Below are 19,070 nucleotides of genomic sequence, written 5' to 3'. Positions count from 1 at the left end.
TGAAAGAGTAACCAAACATACATGTGCTAAGTAAGCTCCCTGTATGACACATGGCCCCTTCCAGCCAGAAAACTCCTGTCCAAGTGATTGGATGAATCCCACCAAAGGTCACAGGGTCTTTTTAGACCTTTCAGAATCTCCCACATCAGTTTTCTTTGAAATAGAGATATTAGTTTTGCAAAGCTCACCTTTGCCAACTAAACCCTAAGGGTGGACTGATAGAAGGGAAGAAAGAAATGGACATCCTTATGGAATTTTATTTTAATCATTTAAAAAATAAGAGCAGGGCAGGAAAACATGGGATCCAGGAAATTTTCCAGGGAAAATTTATTCATTCTCTGTGATTGAAGTCTAAGCTATGTGATCCTAGTTACACAGAAATGTTCAAAATGGTTTCTTTATTTGGAAAATAATAATTTTCAAATACATGGCTTTCCACATATGTGCTCAAACACATATTTACATCTATTTTAATAATAATAACATGCCACTCATATATTTAAGTAAAATGTATTAATAAGAACTGTTCTGTGTCAGGAGCTTCAAAGTACAGGTTTGGCCCTGCTTACTCCTATGTCCATACTTTTGCATTTTCTTAAAGACCAACAATCTGAGCTTCATCAGCTTTCTTAGGAAGAAAGGAGTTAGTCACACATTACAACAGAGTACAGTGACCATTTGCTAAAACTTTTGGGAAATGAGACTTCAACATAAATGAAACTGTCAATAATAGCAAGTCACACCTCTTTTGTTCAGTCAACACATTTTGAATGACATTTCTAAATTATAAAATTTGGTTTCACTTTAAAGCAATGCTATTTTCTCCTAATTATAATAATGTATTTAATTTCATTTTGGAAAATATGGAAACTTTAAACTGTATCTTACCCTTAATCCAGCAGAGAACACTATTGTTAATATTTTGTTAAATTTTCTTGGAGTTATACACAGTGACTAGGAATACACACACACACACACACACACACAAGCCCTTTAAAAACAATTTATAATATTTTAAATTTTGCTTTTTAAAATTCAGTGTTTGAATTTAAGAAAAATACTTCTATTATAATTTCTGATTTATATATAAGTATTTTACAACTCTGTAGAGTACAATATGGGTTTCAAAGCATGTATATAATATGTAATAATCAAGCCAAAGGAGGGGCTGGCAGGTGGCATGGTGGTTAAGGCACTGGACTGCCACATGGCTAACCATGGTTTGACTCCTGGATCTGGCAGCTTGCTTTCTCACTTTCTTCTTTCTCTTTGTCTCTCTCTCTCTCATCTTTCTGGTCAAATTAAAAAAAAAAGCCTTAATAACAATAATGAATAAAATTAAAATAATTCTTTAAAACATCAAGGGGAAACAACACATTCACCATCTCCAACATTTATCATTACTTTGTGTTGTTCACATTTAGACTTCACTATACAGGTTGTTTGGAAATATATATATGTAATTATCACCAAGGTTCTTTACTGTGCTATACTGTTCTGTAACCCATTCCACTTGTTTACATGCACTGTTGTATATATTAATAAGTTTTCTTCGTGTCCTCAACCTCCTCCCCCTTTTCAGCATCTGGTATCCTCTATTGCACTCTCTCCTTCCCTGCAAACAAGTCTCTTAGCTTCTGTTAAAGAGTGAGACCACACAGTATTTGGTGGGGACATACAGTATTCATCTCTCAGCGCCTCAGTTATTTCAGTTAGCATTATGTCGTCTATGTTCATCTATTTTGCATCGAATGACAGAAATTCATCCTTTTTAAATGTCTTAATAGTATCCCATCATAGATAAACTTTTTTTAATCCATTCATCAGTTTTGGGGCATTTAGGTTGAGTCTATATCTTAAGCCTTTGTGATTCATTAAACATGAGCATGAACATGCAGATATCTCTGAGATATTGCTTTCCTATCCTTTGGATATATAATATACCTGATAGTAGAATTATTAGATGACATACTAGTTCTATTTCTGTAGGATTATTGGATCAAAAGATAGTTCTAGCTTTTTGAGGAAGCTCCATACTGATTTCCATATTGACTGCACTGATTTACATTCCTACTAATAGTGTAGAAGGGTTCACCCTTCTTCACAGCCATGCTGGTGCATGTTTGCCTGTGTGTGTGTGTGCATGCACGTGCACACACACATGTGCATGTATATGCGTGCACACACTTGATAACATTTAACTGGGGTGAGATGATATGTCGATGTGATTTTGATTTGCATTTCCCTTATAATTCGTGATGTTAAACCTTTTTTTTCATGATTTCTGGCCATTGGTATGTCTTAGTTTAAGACTTGTCTGTTCAGGTCTATCGCCCATTTTTTAATTGGAATATTAGGGGTTTTGGCTGGTGGAAACTGAGTTCCTTATATAATCTATGTTGTTAAAAGTTGTCAAAGTTGGGGCCAGCAGGTGGTGTGGTGGTTATGGCACTGGACTCCCACATGGCTGATGACAATTCAAGTCCCAGACCTGGCAGCTTACTTTCTTACTCTCTTACTCGCTTTCTCTGTCTCTCTCTGGTCAAATTTTTAAAAATAATAATTAATAAAATTAAATAATTCTTAAAAGAAAAAGTTTTCAAAGTCTAATACAAATGTCTCAATAACATTAAATCATATAAGATATTTGAGATACAGCTTAATGAACTGTGCTACTGTTCTAATCAATGTTAACATTAGAGATATTGATGTATTTTTATTACATTTGTTTTCTTGTAAGAGACCACTGTAAGTAGAATAAATTCTTAAGTTTTGTAAATATTATATTGAAACATATTGTTACATTTCTAGAACTATTCTGTCAATATCATTGATTTGTTAATAATTTGAAAATAATCTGTGCTTTAAATTCAAACCTGTTATTAATAGATACAGGGTGTGTGTGTACTCACCAGAAGGAGAGAGAGAGAGAGCAAGCAAACATGCACCCACCCATGGGACAGGATTCAAACCACAATTGGCTGTATGGGATCTGACTTTTTTAACCGCTAGACTATGGGGCCTATCCCAAACTTCTTTTTATAATGATTAAGGTTTAATATTTTCACATGTTTTGTGGCTATTTTAATTTTTTCTGTAGATTGTCTGACTACATTTTCATCTATTGTTTTATTATTTTTCTCAGTTATTTGTATAAGTTCTTAAACTATCTTCTACATTAAGCTCTTACTTTCATATTATAGGAAGTATTTTCCTAGATTGCATATTTATTTATGTTCATGGTATTTTAATCTATAGAATTATTTTTTAAGAGATTTTTGCTATAGGGTGTGTGTGTTTGCTGGAGAGATAGAAAGTAAGAAATCCTCCCCTGGGGGAGGGGGGCGCAGGTGGTGGCCATGCCACAATCCCTTCTCCTCCCTTGCCCTCTCAGGATTTCAGGCGTGCATGCACATGTGTACTGCATGAGTTTTAAGCCACTGTCCAGAGCTCAAACCATAGTCGAGTACATGGGGGTCCTGTGACATAACCATTACTACATCTGCTGATCCCATAATCTGTAGAATTTTAAAAAGGTTTTATTTACTCATTTATTTCCTCCATGTGCAAGAGACAGAGAGACAGTTACCCTCAATAGGGTCTCCACATTGTGATCCACTCCCAGCCTCAGCTGGTCCTAGATCATGGGCATGTATGTACTTCGTGTGTTCAGGGAGGTCTCCAGATATGAACTTGGATTCTTCCTGTGTGAGTTAACCTCACAGTGCAATGCAGAACCATTCTGCTACCAATGTTGGCCCCTATAATCTATAAAACTTTAGAAAATTATTTTTCATAAAACATAATTGACTTAGTATCCCTTTTTATCTATATATTTTTGTGTTTCTTCACTGGTTTTACCTTTAAAACTTGTCTTAACTTCACTTGAAATTTTAGTGTAGTCATAAATGAAATTAAGATATGTTGAAGATGAAAACATTAAATAAACACATATATAGGTGAAAAGGGGAACTAACTAGATGTTATTTTATAAAAATAATTCTTTAAAATTCTGTAAATTGGGGCTAACATTTGGCATGGTTGTTAGGGCCCGGGACTCCCACATGACTGACTATGATTTAAGTCCCAACCTGGAAGCTTGAAAATCACACCAGGTATGTGTGCATGCATGCCTCAAATTCCACGGGGACAAGAGGAGAAAGGATTGGGGCATGACCATTCCCCCTGATTTCTCACTTTCTATTTTCTGGAGCTCTCTCTCTCTCTCTCTTTCTCTCTTTCTCTCTTTCTTTTTCTCTTTGGTGAGCGCACAAACCCCATGGCAAAAAATCTTAAAAAAAAAAAAAATGTCCTGTAGATTCCCTGTACAGGCTGGGGACAGGTGTGCATGTGTGCCCAGGATCCAGGCTGGCTGAGATGGGGGTGAATCATGGCATGAAGCTCCTGTTTTAGGTGTCTATCGCTCTTTCTCTCTCTGTCTCTCTCTCGTAGAAGAGCAGCTGACTAGATATAATTTTTTAAAGTAAAGTAGATTAAAACTTTAAAATTGTACACATAAAGGAACTTTCGGAATTTGTGATCCAAAAGAAATCATTTGGAGACTTTACATGAAACTGCAGTCTATAAATTGATATAAGAATTGACATATTTTTAATATTTGTTCTTCCCATGTTGGAACATGGTTTGGGTGGAGAGAGAGAGAGAGAGACATACACGAGGAGTTTTCATAAAGTTCATGGAAATTGCATATTATGAAAAACTACTCATTGATTTCAAAATATTTTGAACCAAAGTAAACTCATACTTTATTTTTCATGGATTTTTGAAGTACACTCATATGTGATATGGATAGATATAGATATCAGGAAAGAGTTAAATGTAATTTTACAAGTGTTTTACTTTTCTTACTATGATTATTTCTGCGCTACTAGATTCTTTTTTCCTTTTTTCACTTCTAACTGGTTATCACTAGATTGTAGGAGGCAATGATTTTTTTATTATGTTGAATTGTAACTTTCACCTTTTGAAATAGTATTTAAGAGTTTTTTACTTGATCCTTTTGAGGTTTCTAAATGTGTAATTTCCCCAATTGCGAATAATAACGTATGTGCCTCCTGCTTTCCAATATTTCCTCCTATTTATAATATTTTATTATATTGATTAGAAAATCCAACCTAAATAATGTAACTTGTGTTATTTTCCCTACTTGATGGAATGAGTTATATTGTGGAAACTAAACGTTCTTGCATGATGCTATTTTTTTGCTTTTTGGGGGCAGTGCCTTTATAAATTGGTTTTTATTTCTATTTTATGATATGTTATTTAAATTTTTACATCTGTGTTTATAAAATGGAATTCATTTGTACTTTGTGATGTTTTCCCAAGTTTTAAATCAGGGCTATGCAAGCTTCATAAAATGAGAAGCTTCCCAGGTTTTCCTTTGGCCTCTAATTTTATATAGTATGCTAATTACATGTTCCTCAAAACTTTGAAAAAGTTTCTTAATGAAATTTTTCATCCTCAAAGTCTTTTCTAATAGCTGTTTTTAAATAACATTTTCATTTTTTTCATGGTTATTACATATTCAGAATTGTACACTATCATGAGTTAATTCTGGTGCATATTTTCCAAAGTACATCAGTAAATATCTTGAGGTTGATTAGCGTATTATGATTTTATTTAAAATGTCCTCTGCATATGTTCTTTTGGTGCTTTAATGTTTCCAATTTTGTTAATTAATATTTTATAATAATCAGCTCTCATATTAACCACTTCTGCCATATTTTTTAGTACATTTCATTTTCCTACTAACTTTAGGGATATATTGTTTATTCCTTTATTTGCTATTTAAGCTTAATGCGTAGTAAATTTTTAAAATTAATTTTGGTTTTTAACAAGAAAATTAAGGTTTAGAATTTGTGTCTAATTCAGTTTTGTTCTCAATCTAATAAGCAGTACTTTCATTTTATGTTTTTAAAATTTTGTAATTACATATTTTTCCTTTTGCTCAATTATTATTTAGAAAAGCATTTAAAATTTTTTATATAGTGGACCAGCAGGTGGTGTAGCAGTTACGTAGCTGAACTTGTACATGGCTGACCACGGTTTGAGTCCCAGACCCAATGACTTGAAAGTCACGCCAGGTTCAATATTCATTCAATATTTAGTATATTGAATGAATGTTCATTTATTGTATAAATATTATAGATCTACTCTTTTTGTGGACACTGGCATATCATTGGGAATACCAGTAGAAGCTAGGGTTGGGGTTGATGTAGTTCTTATTCTCTTTAATTTCTACCCTATCTCATTACTTCCTCCTTTCTGTATTTTTTTAAAATATTACCTAGGCCCTTGATGATTAGAAATTGTTGTTTCTATGCCTTTTTGTTGTTGTTATTTTAAAGCTTATTTTTAAGAACTACTTTTTTTTTTTGAGAGAGAGAGATTTTCACTATAGGACGTGTATGCTCGCCAGACAGACAGAGACATTAGAGACAGAAAGCGAGAAATCACCCCCCAGGGGGGATGGTCACGCCGCAGTCCCTTCTCCTCCATTCTCCTCTCGGGATCTTGGGCACGCATGCACACGCGCCCGGCGTGAGTTTTAAGCCACCGGGTCCAGGACGCGACCCGCGGTCGACTACGTGGGAGTCCAGCGACATAGCCATTACGCTAACTGCTGGTTCCCAAGAACTACTTTTTGATATTTATGTTCAGTCTTGTGACCTTTTATTTTATTTGCTTTATTTTTAAAGCTTTTTTTTTTTTTACTTTATTTCCTGAGAGAAAAAGAGACCTTCAACAGGGTCTTTCTATATCACAGTGTTCATCTAAGCCTTCTAGCTGGCTAGGAAAATGGGCACACATGTAAACATGCCTGACTTGTTCATGTTGACTTGAGATCCAAACCTGGACCTTGCATATGAATTCAGTATCACATAGTTGTGGTCTATTACCTGTGCCACCAAATCTGGGCCAGTTTTGTGACCCTTAGGCAATTAATTAGATTCAATATATACTTCATTAGTTTCATTTGTTACTATTGTTTATACTATAGGTTTTCCATTTTTAGTTTTAGTCTGTTCTAATTTTTTTCAAGATAGGCAAAAAATATTAGTTACTTGAATATCAGAGAATGTATTTTTGCAGTTTTATGTGCATGCATTATAGCTAAGCTGGGTATAAAATTCTGATATTCTAATGACTTTTCACAATTCTTTATAGATACTGCTTCATTATCTTTTGGGTAGTTTGTGTTGCAGAGGAGAATCTTAAGGAAAATTTGCTTTTTAGTTTTTGTTTTATTTTTGTTGGGGGAAACTACATTCTACAAGGGATTTTCAAAAAGTTTGTGGAAAATGTGTATTATGAGAAAACTATACATGGATTTGGATTTCTTTTGCATCAAAATGAACTCAGACTTTAATTCCACTTTTTCATAAACTTTTTGAAGCACTCTCATATTTTAAAGTGTATTTTATTTTAAATTGCTATTTAGCCCATAGTAATAAGAACAGGTGTAATAGCTAAACTAGAGAATTGCTATACGCTAAGTGCTGTACTGTTTTACATATACTCATTTCTTAGTCTCCATTGCAATCTTACGCAGTAGGAACTAATTATTCTCATTTTACAGAAGAATATGAGTAGGTACAGTTTAAGTAACTTTCTCTGGTTGCATTGACATTAGATTTGGAGATAAACTGCAGCCTGGCTCAGTGGTTTGGTTCTCAACTTCCATATTTGATGCCTGTTGAGTTAATAAGACAATATTTTACAATTTAAAATGGAGAAAATAAAATATTAAATAGCTCTCAGTAGAACTGAAAACAGAACTTCAGGTATAAAATCTATTTCTGAAAAGCTGTCAGAACATCATATTCTTGACAAAATTAGAGCCTCATGAGCAAGAGGGAAAATAAGAAAAGGAGGATAAAGAAGAAAAGTATTGATGTGCTAGATGTAATATGTAGTGTTTGATTTAATTTTCTGAAGATATATTCAACTTTAAGATATAGTATATGAAATAAAACTATATGGAATCATTTCATATGAGTTCAAGTTCAATGTTATTTCCCTCACACGGTAAGTCTGAAGGACAGTCCATGTTCAGGTTCTAAAGAAAATAAAGTCAAGTACAACCACTTTCTCAGCTGTACTCACATACATGAGTAATGCTGCCTTTAGCAATATTTAAAAAAAATAGCTAAGTAATAGACTTGTGGTTTAATTGATATCTAGCTAGTATCCCTTCATGGAAGTATGTATCATTTTTCATTAAAATAGCTATAGTGGAAGTGTACATCCACACTGAAATTGCACATTGACTGACAATTTTTTTGCCAGGATCGTAGAGAAATGTACCCTAACAATAGGGTCAAAGAAGCTAGATGACACTGAGGACTGACATGTGCTTCAGCTCACAAATGAAACAGCCTTGAAATCTGAACTGGCAAGGCAAGAAAGGAGTGATTTTTCTATGATGCGAGTGTTTCTATTTGGTGGTGAGATTATTACTGCACACCCCCCCACACCCACACACACACACCCACATCATTTTGCTATAATCATACTGATAACCTTTTCCCACTCCTTTTTCCCTATGCTGAAAAGTCACCACTGAAATGGTCAAGAAAGAACACTGGATGTCACCCTTGATTCCTTTCTTTTTTTTAGAACTACCCCATCATTTTAATCTATACCCAATCTACTAAATCTTGTTAAGTCTTTCTTAAAATATGTCTCTTAAATATGTAAGTTTCCTTCCTCTACCTTTGTCGACACTGTGGTATAAGTCACCATCATGTCACACCTGGATCACTGCCATAGCAAGACATTGAGTTTCCTGCCAGAGCTCATCCAGTATTCCCAAAGTGACCAGTGTACAGTTGTTAAAACCAAAAGTGGTGGGATTACATCAGATTAATAAGTTTTTTGCATGGCAAAAGACATAGTAATTAGTGTGAATCGACAGCCCTCAGTATGGAAAAATATTTTTGTAAACTATGTGTCAGATAAGGGACTGATAACCAGAATATACAAGGAATTCAAGCAGCTGTTCCGAAAAAAGATGATTAACCCTATAGAAGATGGGAAAATGAGTTGGAAAAAACCACTGTCTAAGGATGATATATGAATAGCCAATAGGCATATGAAAAAATGCTCAACATCTCTCATTGTAAGGGAAATGCAGATCAAAACAACAATGACACACCACCTAACTCCAGTCAGAATGACTAAGATTAAAAAAACAAAAAATAATAAGTGCTGGCTGGGGTGTGGTAATAGGGGAACTTTCTTACACTGGTAGTGGAAATGTAAATTAGGCCAGCCACTGTGGAGAACAATTTGGAGATTCCTCAAAAATCTACAAATAGAGGGAACCAGCAGTTAGCGTAATGGCTATGTCGCTGGACTCCCACGTAGTCGACCACGGTTCGTGTCCCGGACCCGGTGGCTTAAAACTCATGCCGGGCACGTGTGCATGCGTGCCCAAGATCCCAAGAGGAGAATGGAGGAGAAGGGATTGCGGCGTGACCATCCCCCCTGGGGGGCGATTTCTCGCTTTCTGTCTCTATGTCTCTCTCTGTCTGTCTGGTGAGCGCACACGCCCTACAGTGAGGATCTCTCCAAAAAAAAAAATCTACAAATAGAACTTCCATATGACCCAACAGTTCCACTCCTTGGTATCTACCCAAAGGACAGAAGAATTCTTAATCAGAAAAGCACTTGTACATCAATATTTATTGCAGCATTATTCCCAATTGCTAAGACATGAAACCAACCCAAATGCCCACAAATAGATGAATGGATTGAAAAACTGTGGAACATACACTCTATGGACTACTACTCAGCCATAAAAACACAAGACCCTGGCTTTTAACAGTTAAGTGTATGAATATGGAAGATTTACTGCTGTGGGAAGTAAGACAGGCTATGAAGGAGAGACATTGCTTGTCTCCACTTAATATATACTGAGTTTCTGCACTCTATGCCCAAAACTGAGTGACTAAAGGATATAGAAACACAGTAAATGGTTGTGAATACCAGATACAGTGTTTTTTTTTGAAGAGCGTGGGTGAAGGAATAGAGTCTGAGGAAGGACATTAAGGAGAAAAATGGAGAGGCAAAGCACTAATGGGACAAAGAAATGGGGTATTATCTGTTGAAGATAATTTTATAGTATCATAAACTGGACTGAGGAAAAATGTAAACATGTTAGAATATTCACTTCGCAAACTAAATGACATGATTGAATGTATAAAAGAATTTGAAATAAAATAAGTTAAAAAAAATTGTACCATATCTCAGCAGCATCTAATTGTACCTTACGCAAAATCCAAACTCCTTACCATATTCTTCCATTCTTATTCTGAATTGCTCCATGATCTGGCCTTTGTCTCTTCATACTGCTTGAGCCACACTAGCCTTTTATCTGGTCCCTGAACTCATGAAAATCTTTTGTGTATGTCTTGGCTTCTTCACATATCCTATTCCTGTGTCTAGAATGTTCTTTTTCTTCTTCACCTGGTAGGCCTTCCATCATTTGATTAGCTTAAATGGCAGCTTTTTATAGAAGTCCTTCCCATCCCTACCTGTGTTCTCTTAAACTACCCTCTATGCTTTTTCCTTCATCTTTTTTATCACAGTTTTTCATTATTTAATAAAGTTATTTTAAACTTAATTTTTCTTTGTTGTTTGTCTCCTTCTTTAAACGATATGACGGCATGGGACCAGCAGTTAGCGTAATGGCTGTGTTGCTGGACTCCCATGCAGTCAACAGTGGTTCGAGTCCCAGACCTGGTGGCTTAAACTCACGCCGAGTGCGTGTGCGTGCGTGCCCAAGCTCCTGAGAGGAAACTGGAGGAGAAGGGATTACAGTGTGGCCATCCCCCCTAGGGGGTGATTTCTCATTTTCTATCTCTCTGTCTCTCTCTGTCTGGCTGGCGAGTGCACACACCCTATAGCACAAACCTCTCAAAAAAACAAAAACAAAAACAAAACAAAAAAACATATGATGGCAGAGACTATGCCTAGTTTAATTTCTATGCATGCTTAGGGCCTGCCAAACAGTAGATGCTCCATAAAAATTTTTTAAACAAATGAATCAGAGAAGCCACCAGATGCTGCAACCCTCATAAAATAAGAGGAAATAAATGGTGGTAGCATATTTCAATTTGCTATAAACATTTTTATAAGTAAAGGTTAAGAGACAGAAAGAATCTTGGTTACATGCAGACAAAGGGCTGTGGTGCTTTTATACTCCACTGAGGCAGAGTCCAAGATGAGCAAATTTGATCATGAAAAATATAATCGATGCAATAATTTAAAATGGGATAAATTCACAAGTGGTTATGAGTTCATGATAAAACTGTAAACATTTAGATAAAGAATTATGGGACCAGCAGTTAGGGTAATGGCTATGTCCCTGGACTCCCATGTAGTCGACCGCGGTTCGAGTCCCGGACCTGGTGGCTTAAACTCACGCTGGGCACATGTGCATGCGTGCCCAAGATCCCGAGAGAAGAATAGAGGAGAAGGGATTGCGGTGTGGCTATCCTCCCGGAGGGGGGGGTGATTTCTTGCTTTCTGTCTCGCTCTGTCTCTCTGGCGAGCGCATGCACCCTATAACAAAAAACAAACAAACAAACAAAAAAAGAATTCATGAATGCCACTGCAACAAGTAGAGCAAAAACTTACTAGAAAGTGTTAGGAATATATTCTATTTGTCCAGTATGAATTATAAATTTGTGCAATGACATAAACCTAGCTCTTAAGGGAAATTTAATTTCAAGCAATAAGTATATATCTAGGAAGAATGATATAATTAGCAGATCACAATTTAGCAACCCCAGTGAAATACTAGATCATGATTTAGTATGACGATCATATATATTTTACATTTTTAATTTATTGATATATCATACAATGTACATGGATCTTTGGGTTTTGGTACCAGATTTTAGTTTGACTTTAGTTTGACAGAGAATCATAGGATGTATATAGAATTTCTTTTTTTCTTATAGAATTATTTTATTTAACTTCATTTATTTATTTTAATTTGACCAGAGAAAGGCAGAGAGAGAGAGAGAGAGAAGGGGAGGGAGGGTGGGAGAGAGAGAGAAAAATCAAACGACCATGTCTAGGATTTGAACCATGGTTGGCCATATGGGAGTCCAGCACCCATAACCACCATGCCATCTGCTGGCCCAGGATTTCTATTCTGATAGCACCAGTCTTTCTTGGGCTGTACTGATTTTTCTATTTTGTCTATAGCTTCTCCCTTAAATTGTTTCTGGAATTGTCAATTAGGGGCAGCTTCATAATGATCATCTCATCTGATGATAATCTTAGTACCAAATAATGATGTATATAATTGATATAAATCTTTATGCAGATGGAAAATAATAACTTTAAGTGTTCTTTCATTGTGGCCTCATGCTAGCCAGTAATTAAAACAATTTTTCTGATTCAGTTGGTTGTTTTGGTATTTTGTAGACATCATTCATGTTAAATGGATGCACTTTCCATATAGGCTAGGAAAAATTTTAACATTATCTTTGAAGTTATTTGTTTGGATATAGTTATCTGCTATATCTTCTTTAATAGAGAAAATGATCTTAGATCTACTGACTGGCCATGCTACCATATGTAATCAGGTATCAAATCAAAGGGAAAACATCTATTCTCAAAAAGGCTGATCATTCCATAGAAGAGTGTCCTTTAGACCTTTGTGAATTCATCAAGACAGTCAAATATGCTCCATCTTGATGAGCATCAATGTTTGTATAGAGGCAAGAAGGCAGTACAGAGAAGGTGATATGGAACTCATTTTTTTTTCTTCCTCTGGCCTTTATCTGTTCTATTCTGTGTTATGAAACTATACTGCAATTCTGACAGGTCATCCTTGACAATGCCAAATGGCAGTTTGTCTGGAAGAATTAAATATAAGGCAAAAACCAGGTGGTTAATGCAAAAGAAATCCAGACAAATAGAAGGCATAAATCTTTCTATCCTCCATGCTTCCTCTCCTCTGTTTATTGTCCTGATATCAAATTAACTGCTGGAGCTTGAAAGCCTATAATTCTTGGGATATCTTGCAGATTATTTAACTCAATAGTTGTATGATGGAATATATTCTCTGTCTCTGAGGGAAGGAGGCAAGAAGTAAGGCAGGAGGGAGGTTAGAAGAAAGAAGGGAGAGAAAGAGAGAGATAGAGAAGAGCAAAAGGGAGCTACTTCTTTCAGATAATTACATTTTTTTAGAGGACTATTAACCACAGGGGACTTCCAAAGATGAAGGGGCTCAAAGATTAGCATTAGATTCATGCTTACAAATCCAGGTCAGAAACTACTGTGGGTCTATCCTAACTCCAAATATAGTACTCTACAGGTACCATGTCTTTGGAGCTATGTGATTATCTATCTTGAATGGAATGCTTGGTGCTTGAAAACGTAGACAAGTTATTTGAACACCATAGGATGCAGTTTCCAAGTATATGACGAGATTATATTTGTAGTTCATTAGAACTTTGAGAACTACTACTCTGGTGACTACTAGAGCAAATGGCATATTTCCAAAAATTCACATTCATTTTTGGTTTTGTTTTTTAATTGCCAGAGAGTATGTGTACTTGGCAAAGACAGAGAGACAGAGAGAGAGGAAGAAAGCATGCCTCAATGGGGTGTAGCCACCCCTCAATCCCTTTTCCTCCATTTCTCCATCCTGTCAGGATTTGGAACACAGCATGCATATGTGTTCAGCATGTTTTTTAAGCTACCATGGGCTGGAATTGGAACCATGGTCTGCCAGGTGGGATCCAACTCCCTTAATCATTAGGCTATGGAGTCAGCCCACACACATTTGTTTTAGCAGCATAAGAAAAATGTGCATCATTTTTATATTACTGGCAAAAGTATGTCTATGTAATTTCAACTCTGTGTCTTAGTCTGTCATGTTACTGTAACAGACATACCTGAGTCTGCATAATATGTAAAGAACCTAGGTTTATAGTTCACAGTTTTGGGGGTCCAAAGTCAAGAGACTACAGATTATGAAGTTTTAATTTGGAGGGAAATTCTCTGCAGAATCCCGAGGTGGCATAGGGCACCACATGGTGGGTGGCCAAGAGCTTGTGTCTGTCTAGGCATCAGCTCTTGTTTCTCTCTCTCTTTTTTTTTTATAAAGTCACCAGGATTCAATGATGGTGACTTTTTCTAATGACTTTATCTAATCATAATCCTTTCCCAAAAGCCACGCTTCTTAAAGTATAGTCATATTAAGTTTCCACCCTCTCAATACCAGTATAATAGTTAAGATTCCAACATCTGAACTTTTGTGGGACACATGCAAACCATAGCAAATAGTATATGATAAATACTGATATCATCAAATTGATCTGGGATTTTCAATGAGCCCTCACAAGCGGGAACTGCAAATGAGATACTTTATAAAATCCCCCTTTGTATAGTGGAACAACTTGAGAAATTGTAACTTGAAAAATATGTAGTTAGTTATTTATAGACCACCTTTTGGCTGAGATTTGAGATGACATTTTTCTTTCAATAAAACTCTCAAGTGGCATACCATGATTTATCTTTTTTTTTGGCTATTGTCTGTATATAGTGCAGAAAATAGAAAAAATTATTCAAATCCTGCCAAGTGTATTTATAGTTATTTTTCTGCTACTCAAATTCCCTCCTTCAAGACATTTTAAAGTTTTCGTATAGAATTAAGATTGAGTTTTTTAGAGAAGGAAAAAGGGAACAAAAAAGAACAAGAAAGTTTTTGTCTTTACCCAGAAAAGCCTAAAGTGGCCCTTAGATCCTTATAGTAGACCAAAGGACTGGAGTGACAACAAATACCTACCTATAACTTGACCTTCTCAGTCTCCACAGGTGTTTTGTACCTATGTCTATCTGGTCCAAAAGAATCAGGAACAATCTTTTTAAGTATCTGAGAGGATATCAGAGCCAGATTATTTCCAGAGGGGGGGAAAGGTAGTTTTCTTCTCAGTTCTTAGCTCATTAGGCTGTCCTTTTTTCAGTTGATCTGAATGTTAGCGTTGGAGTTAGAAATGACATGTATCCTTGGGGTCAGATGGTGGCACAGTGGTAAAAAGTAATGCTTTGTGATGCTTACCAACATAGAAAGGTTCTGAGTTCGCATCCAGAGGTCTTTCCTTGAGAGACCTTCTGAGAGACCTTCCCGCAGAACGTCTGCACATGTATGCCCATGATCTGGGGCTTGCGTAAGCTGGGGTCAGATTGTGGCATTGGGATCTTGTTGGGGGTATGATCTCTCTTTTTTCTTTTTCTCTTTCTGGTTCATAGAGAAAATACATAAATAAACTTAAAAAAAAAAAGTCCTATAGCATGTCAAATGATTCAAGATAAAAGTCACAGCCCGCAGAAAAGAAGAGACAGTAAGGAAGTTTACAACTCTCCTTAGAACTGTTCTTCTCATTCAAGCTTAGATCCTGATTTCAAAATAACTAAGATTTGCCCATTCTAAAATGTTATTTGCAGCACCTTCTAGTCTCCTGCCTCCCTCATGGCCACCCTTGGGCTCCTTTTTGTTTATTTATGTCTGTATTCAACAGGGATCCACTCTGAACCCTGATATACCCACATGTTCCCTGACATACTCCCATTGGACATGGCCTACTTCGGGTGTTGCATCTCAGCCTCTGACAAACAGTTCTTTCTTTAATCCTCATTGGCCCTTGGGACTAGCAGTTAGCGTAATGGCTGTCGCTGGACTCCCAGGTAGTCGACTGTGGTTCACGTCCTGGCCCCTGTGGGTTAAAACTCAGGCTGGGGGCGGATGGGTGGAGAAGAATGGAGGAGAAGGAATTACGGTGTGGCCATCCCCCCCGGGGATGATTTCTCGCTCTCTATCTCTCTGTCTTTCTTTCTCTGTTTGGCGAGCACATGCACCCTATAGTGAAAACCTCTCCAAAAAAACAAACAAACAAACAAACAAACAAAAAAACCCTCATTGTCCTTTGCAGGATTTACTTTATACATTTCTATTCAGATTGCCAATGTGCCCTGTTAGAACTCCACATGCTTATGTTTTTTCAGATTGTAAACTTGAGGGTAGTGTCATTGGTGTTGGCCCTTATATTTATTTCACAATATCTATACATAATAGGAATTCCATAATTTTAAAAATTGAATTACTTGGATGTAGTGTTTTTTAAATATATAATGAATAATGTTCCAGTACATGTTAGTGACAGGGAAAACACTAAGTAAAATGAAGGTTAAGGTGAGAAGAAACAATGCAAGTAGAAATTTCAGAGATTATCAATGTTGATTTGCTCGAACAGTTACACGTTATTGTTCTCAAACTAAATTTCCAGTAATAAGTCATGTCTTTCCTGGGAGAGGAGGAAGGAAAAAAAAGTAAGATTGAGAGAAGGGATCAAATATTATACTTGGTGATTTCTGGAGGAGTAAGGGAGGTAAAAAAATCTTTACCAATGAAAATATTTGAGCTCAAGTTATTTTATATGTCAATGCAAAAAAGATAGAATTAATAATATTCTTCATTTAGTAGGATTTGTTCTGAACTTCCCAAGTACTCCAGAACCCATAGTGTTTACTTTTTTAAAAAAATATTTAATTGATAAATACAAATTTGATGTATTCAAGGCATATAACACGATTATTGCATATTGATATATGTAGTATTGTGTACTGATTACCACTGGTCATATTAATTAATGTGTCCATCACCATCTATAGTTACCATGACTGGTCATATTAATTAATGTGTCCATCACCACCTATAGTTACCATTTTGTGTGTGTGTGGTAAGAACATTTAAAATTTGCTTTCTTATTAAATTTCAGGTGAACAATACAGTATTATTAACTATAGTTGCCAAATTATACATCTGATCCCTAGAACTTATTCATCTTATGCCTGGAAGTTTATATCTCTTACCAGCATCTTGCTATTTTTCCCACCCCCTGGTCCTTGGCAATCACTGTTCTACTTACTGTTTCTATGAGTTCAACATTTTTAGAATCCCCACATAAGTGAAATTATGCAATATTTGTCTTTCTGTGTCTGACTTATTTCACTTATCATTATCATCTTTCAGGTTCATGCATTCTTTCATAAATGTCTGGACTTCCTTTTTTTCTTTTCTTTTTTTTTAAATTTTGCTGTAGGGTGCATGTGCTTGCTGGAGAGAGAAAGAGAGAGAGGGAGAGAAGGAAAATGAGAAAGCACTCCTCAGGGAGGATGACCATGCTGCAGTCCATTCTCCTCCTTTCTTCTCTTGGGATTTTCAACATAGTCCATTCTCCTCCTTTCTTCTCTTGGGATTGTCAACACGTATGCACATACACCAGTGCATTTTTCAGGCTGCTGAGTCCGGGACTTGAACCATGCAGTTAGCCATATATAGTCAAGTAACCTCAACCACCATGCTACTGGTTGGCCTGTTTTATTCTTTTAAAACCTGAATAGCATCTCTCTCTCTCTGTCTCTCTCTTTCTCTCTGTATGCCACATTTTTTTCTATCCATTCACCTGTTGAAGGGCACTTAGATTGCGACTGTATCCTGGCCATTATCAATAATACTGCAGTGAACATGAGGGCGCAGATCCCTTCTCAACATGCTGATTTCATTTGCTTTGCAGAGAAGCGAGATTACTGGATCATGTGGAGGTTCTGTTTTTAGTTGTTTTAGGAACCATCAAACTACATTTCATAATGGCTCTACCAATTTCCATTCCCACCAACAGTTGTACTTGGTAGTTTAAGCAGGCATTACCGTTCTTGTTTTCCAGATGGGGAAGTCACTTGCTCAGCCCATCACAGTCAGTATTGACTGGAACCGGAATCTGGACCCAGGGAAGTGAGATGCCAAAGGCCTGGCTCTTCCATCCCACTGCTCTGTCTTCCTAAGTAATGGTGACTTCAAAATGTTAAAAATAAAAAAATGTGGGACAGCCCTATTGCTCAGTAGTTAAGTGTTCTGAAAATGGAGCCAGATCCAATATGGCTGACCACAGTCTGATCCCCAGCCTTGGAGGCTTGAAATCCATGCCAGAGCCTGTATGCACATGCCAGGATCCTGACTGGATGCAAAAGTAGAGGGGAAAAATTGTGACATGACCAGGTCCCATGGGGGATGAAGGGGAGGGTTTTTTCATGCTACCTCCTCTTCTCTCTCTCTCCCTTGCATGTGCCCTCTGGCACTTGGAAAAAAAAAAAAAAAGAAGAAGAGAGAAATGTGCAAACCCACTACTATGAAAGAGAGCCCAGATTTCTTTTATAAATTTGCTTTCATATGCTAGAGGCCAACAATACACTATGAATACTAAAAGGGTGAGATTTGTCATTTCTAATCAACTTATTCTCACCCTAAGGTCTTTCTCCTTTTCTATATCCCAAATTATCTTCCATCCAATAGCGTCATTCTTATCCTCTCGTTTCTTCAGTGACTTTGCTCAAATGTCACCTTGTCAGAATGACTTGTCCTAACCACCCTTTGTAAGTTAGCAACATCATCCCCACCCACCAACCTCTGTCTCTCACCATGCTGTGAGAGATTTTCTTCAGAGCATTTATCCCACCTCACCACATGGCACCTGTCTTTCATCACTGAAATGTAAGCAAGCTCCATGAGGGTAGACACCCTTCTCTGGTTTGTTCACTGATTTGTTCTGGTCTCGTTGCATCTCAGTAAATGCCACTACCAGCTCTACCAGACGCCTTAGCCGGAAATCTCAGGGCGAGCATCTCTGCCTCTCTTTGTTACATCCAATCAACAACTCTTACTGCATTTTTTCCCCTATTTTTCTTTTCTTGCTTTCTTGGCCAATGTCCTAGGTAAAAATCTGGATCACTGCAGTAACTTCTAATTCAACTTCTCCCATAACAATATGGATTGAATTGTGTGCCTTTCAGAAATATTGAAGTCCTAACCCCATTACCTGCAAATGTGAACTTCTTCAATTTCTTTGAAGATGACCAGCACCTAGAGCAGTGCCTGGTACCCTGAGACTCCCAGCATGTATGTATAGACTGTACAAACCCAGACAAGACCCTTCTGTAGCTCATTTAGCTGATTTAACATTCATGCT

General features: G+C 36.6%; 1 protein-coding gene across 1 annotated transcript in view; it reads left to right on the top strand.

Moving 5' to 3' along the window:
• The window catches only part of IQCJ (IQ motif containing J), a 103,501-nt gene extending 85,575 nt beyond the window's left edge, over window positions 1-17,926 (top strand). Inside the window, exon 5 of the mRNA XM_006165506.1 lies at window positions 17,772-17,926. Within this exon, the coding sequence (XP_006165568.1) occupies window positions 17,772-17,843 (72 nt within the window). The 3' untranslated portion in view covers window positions 17,844-17,926. The remainder of the gene's footprint in view (window positions 1-17,771) is intronic.
• Window positions 17,927-19,070: the final 1,144 nt, after the last annotated feature.

This window comes from Tupaia chinensis, unplaced genomic scaffold, assembly GCF_000334495.1.
Source record: "Tupaia chinensis unplaced genomic scaffold, TupChi_1.0 Scaffold143935_1, whole genome shotgun sequence".
NCBI lineage: Eukaryota > Metazoa > Chordata > Mammalia > Scandentia > Tupaiidae > Tupaia > Tupaia belangeri.
Note: the sequence above shows the minus strand (reverse complement) of the source record. Positions and strands in the feature narration are given on the sequence as shown.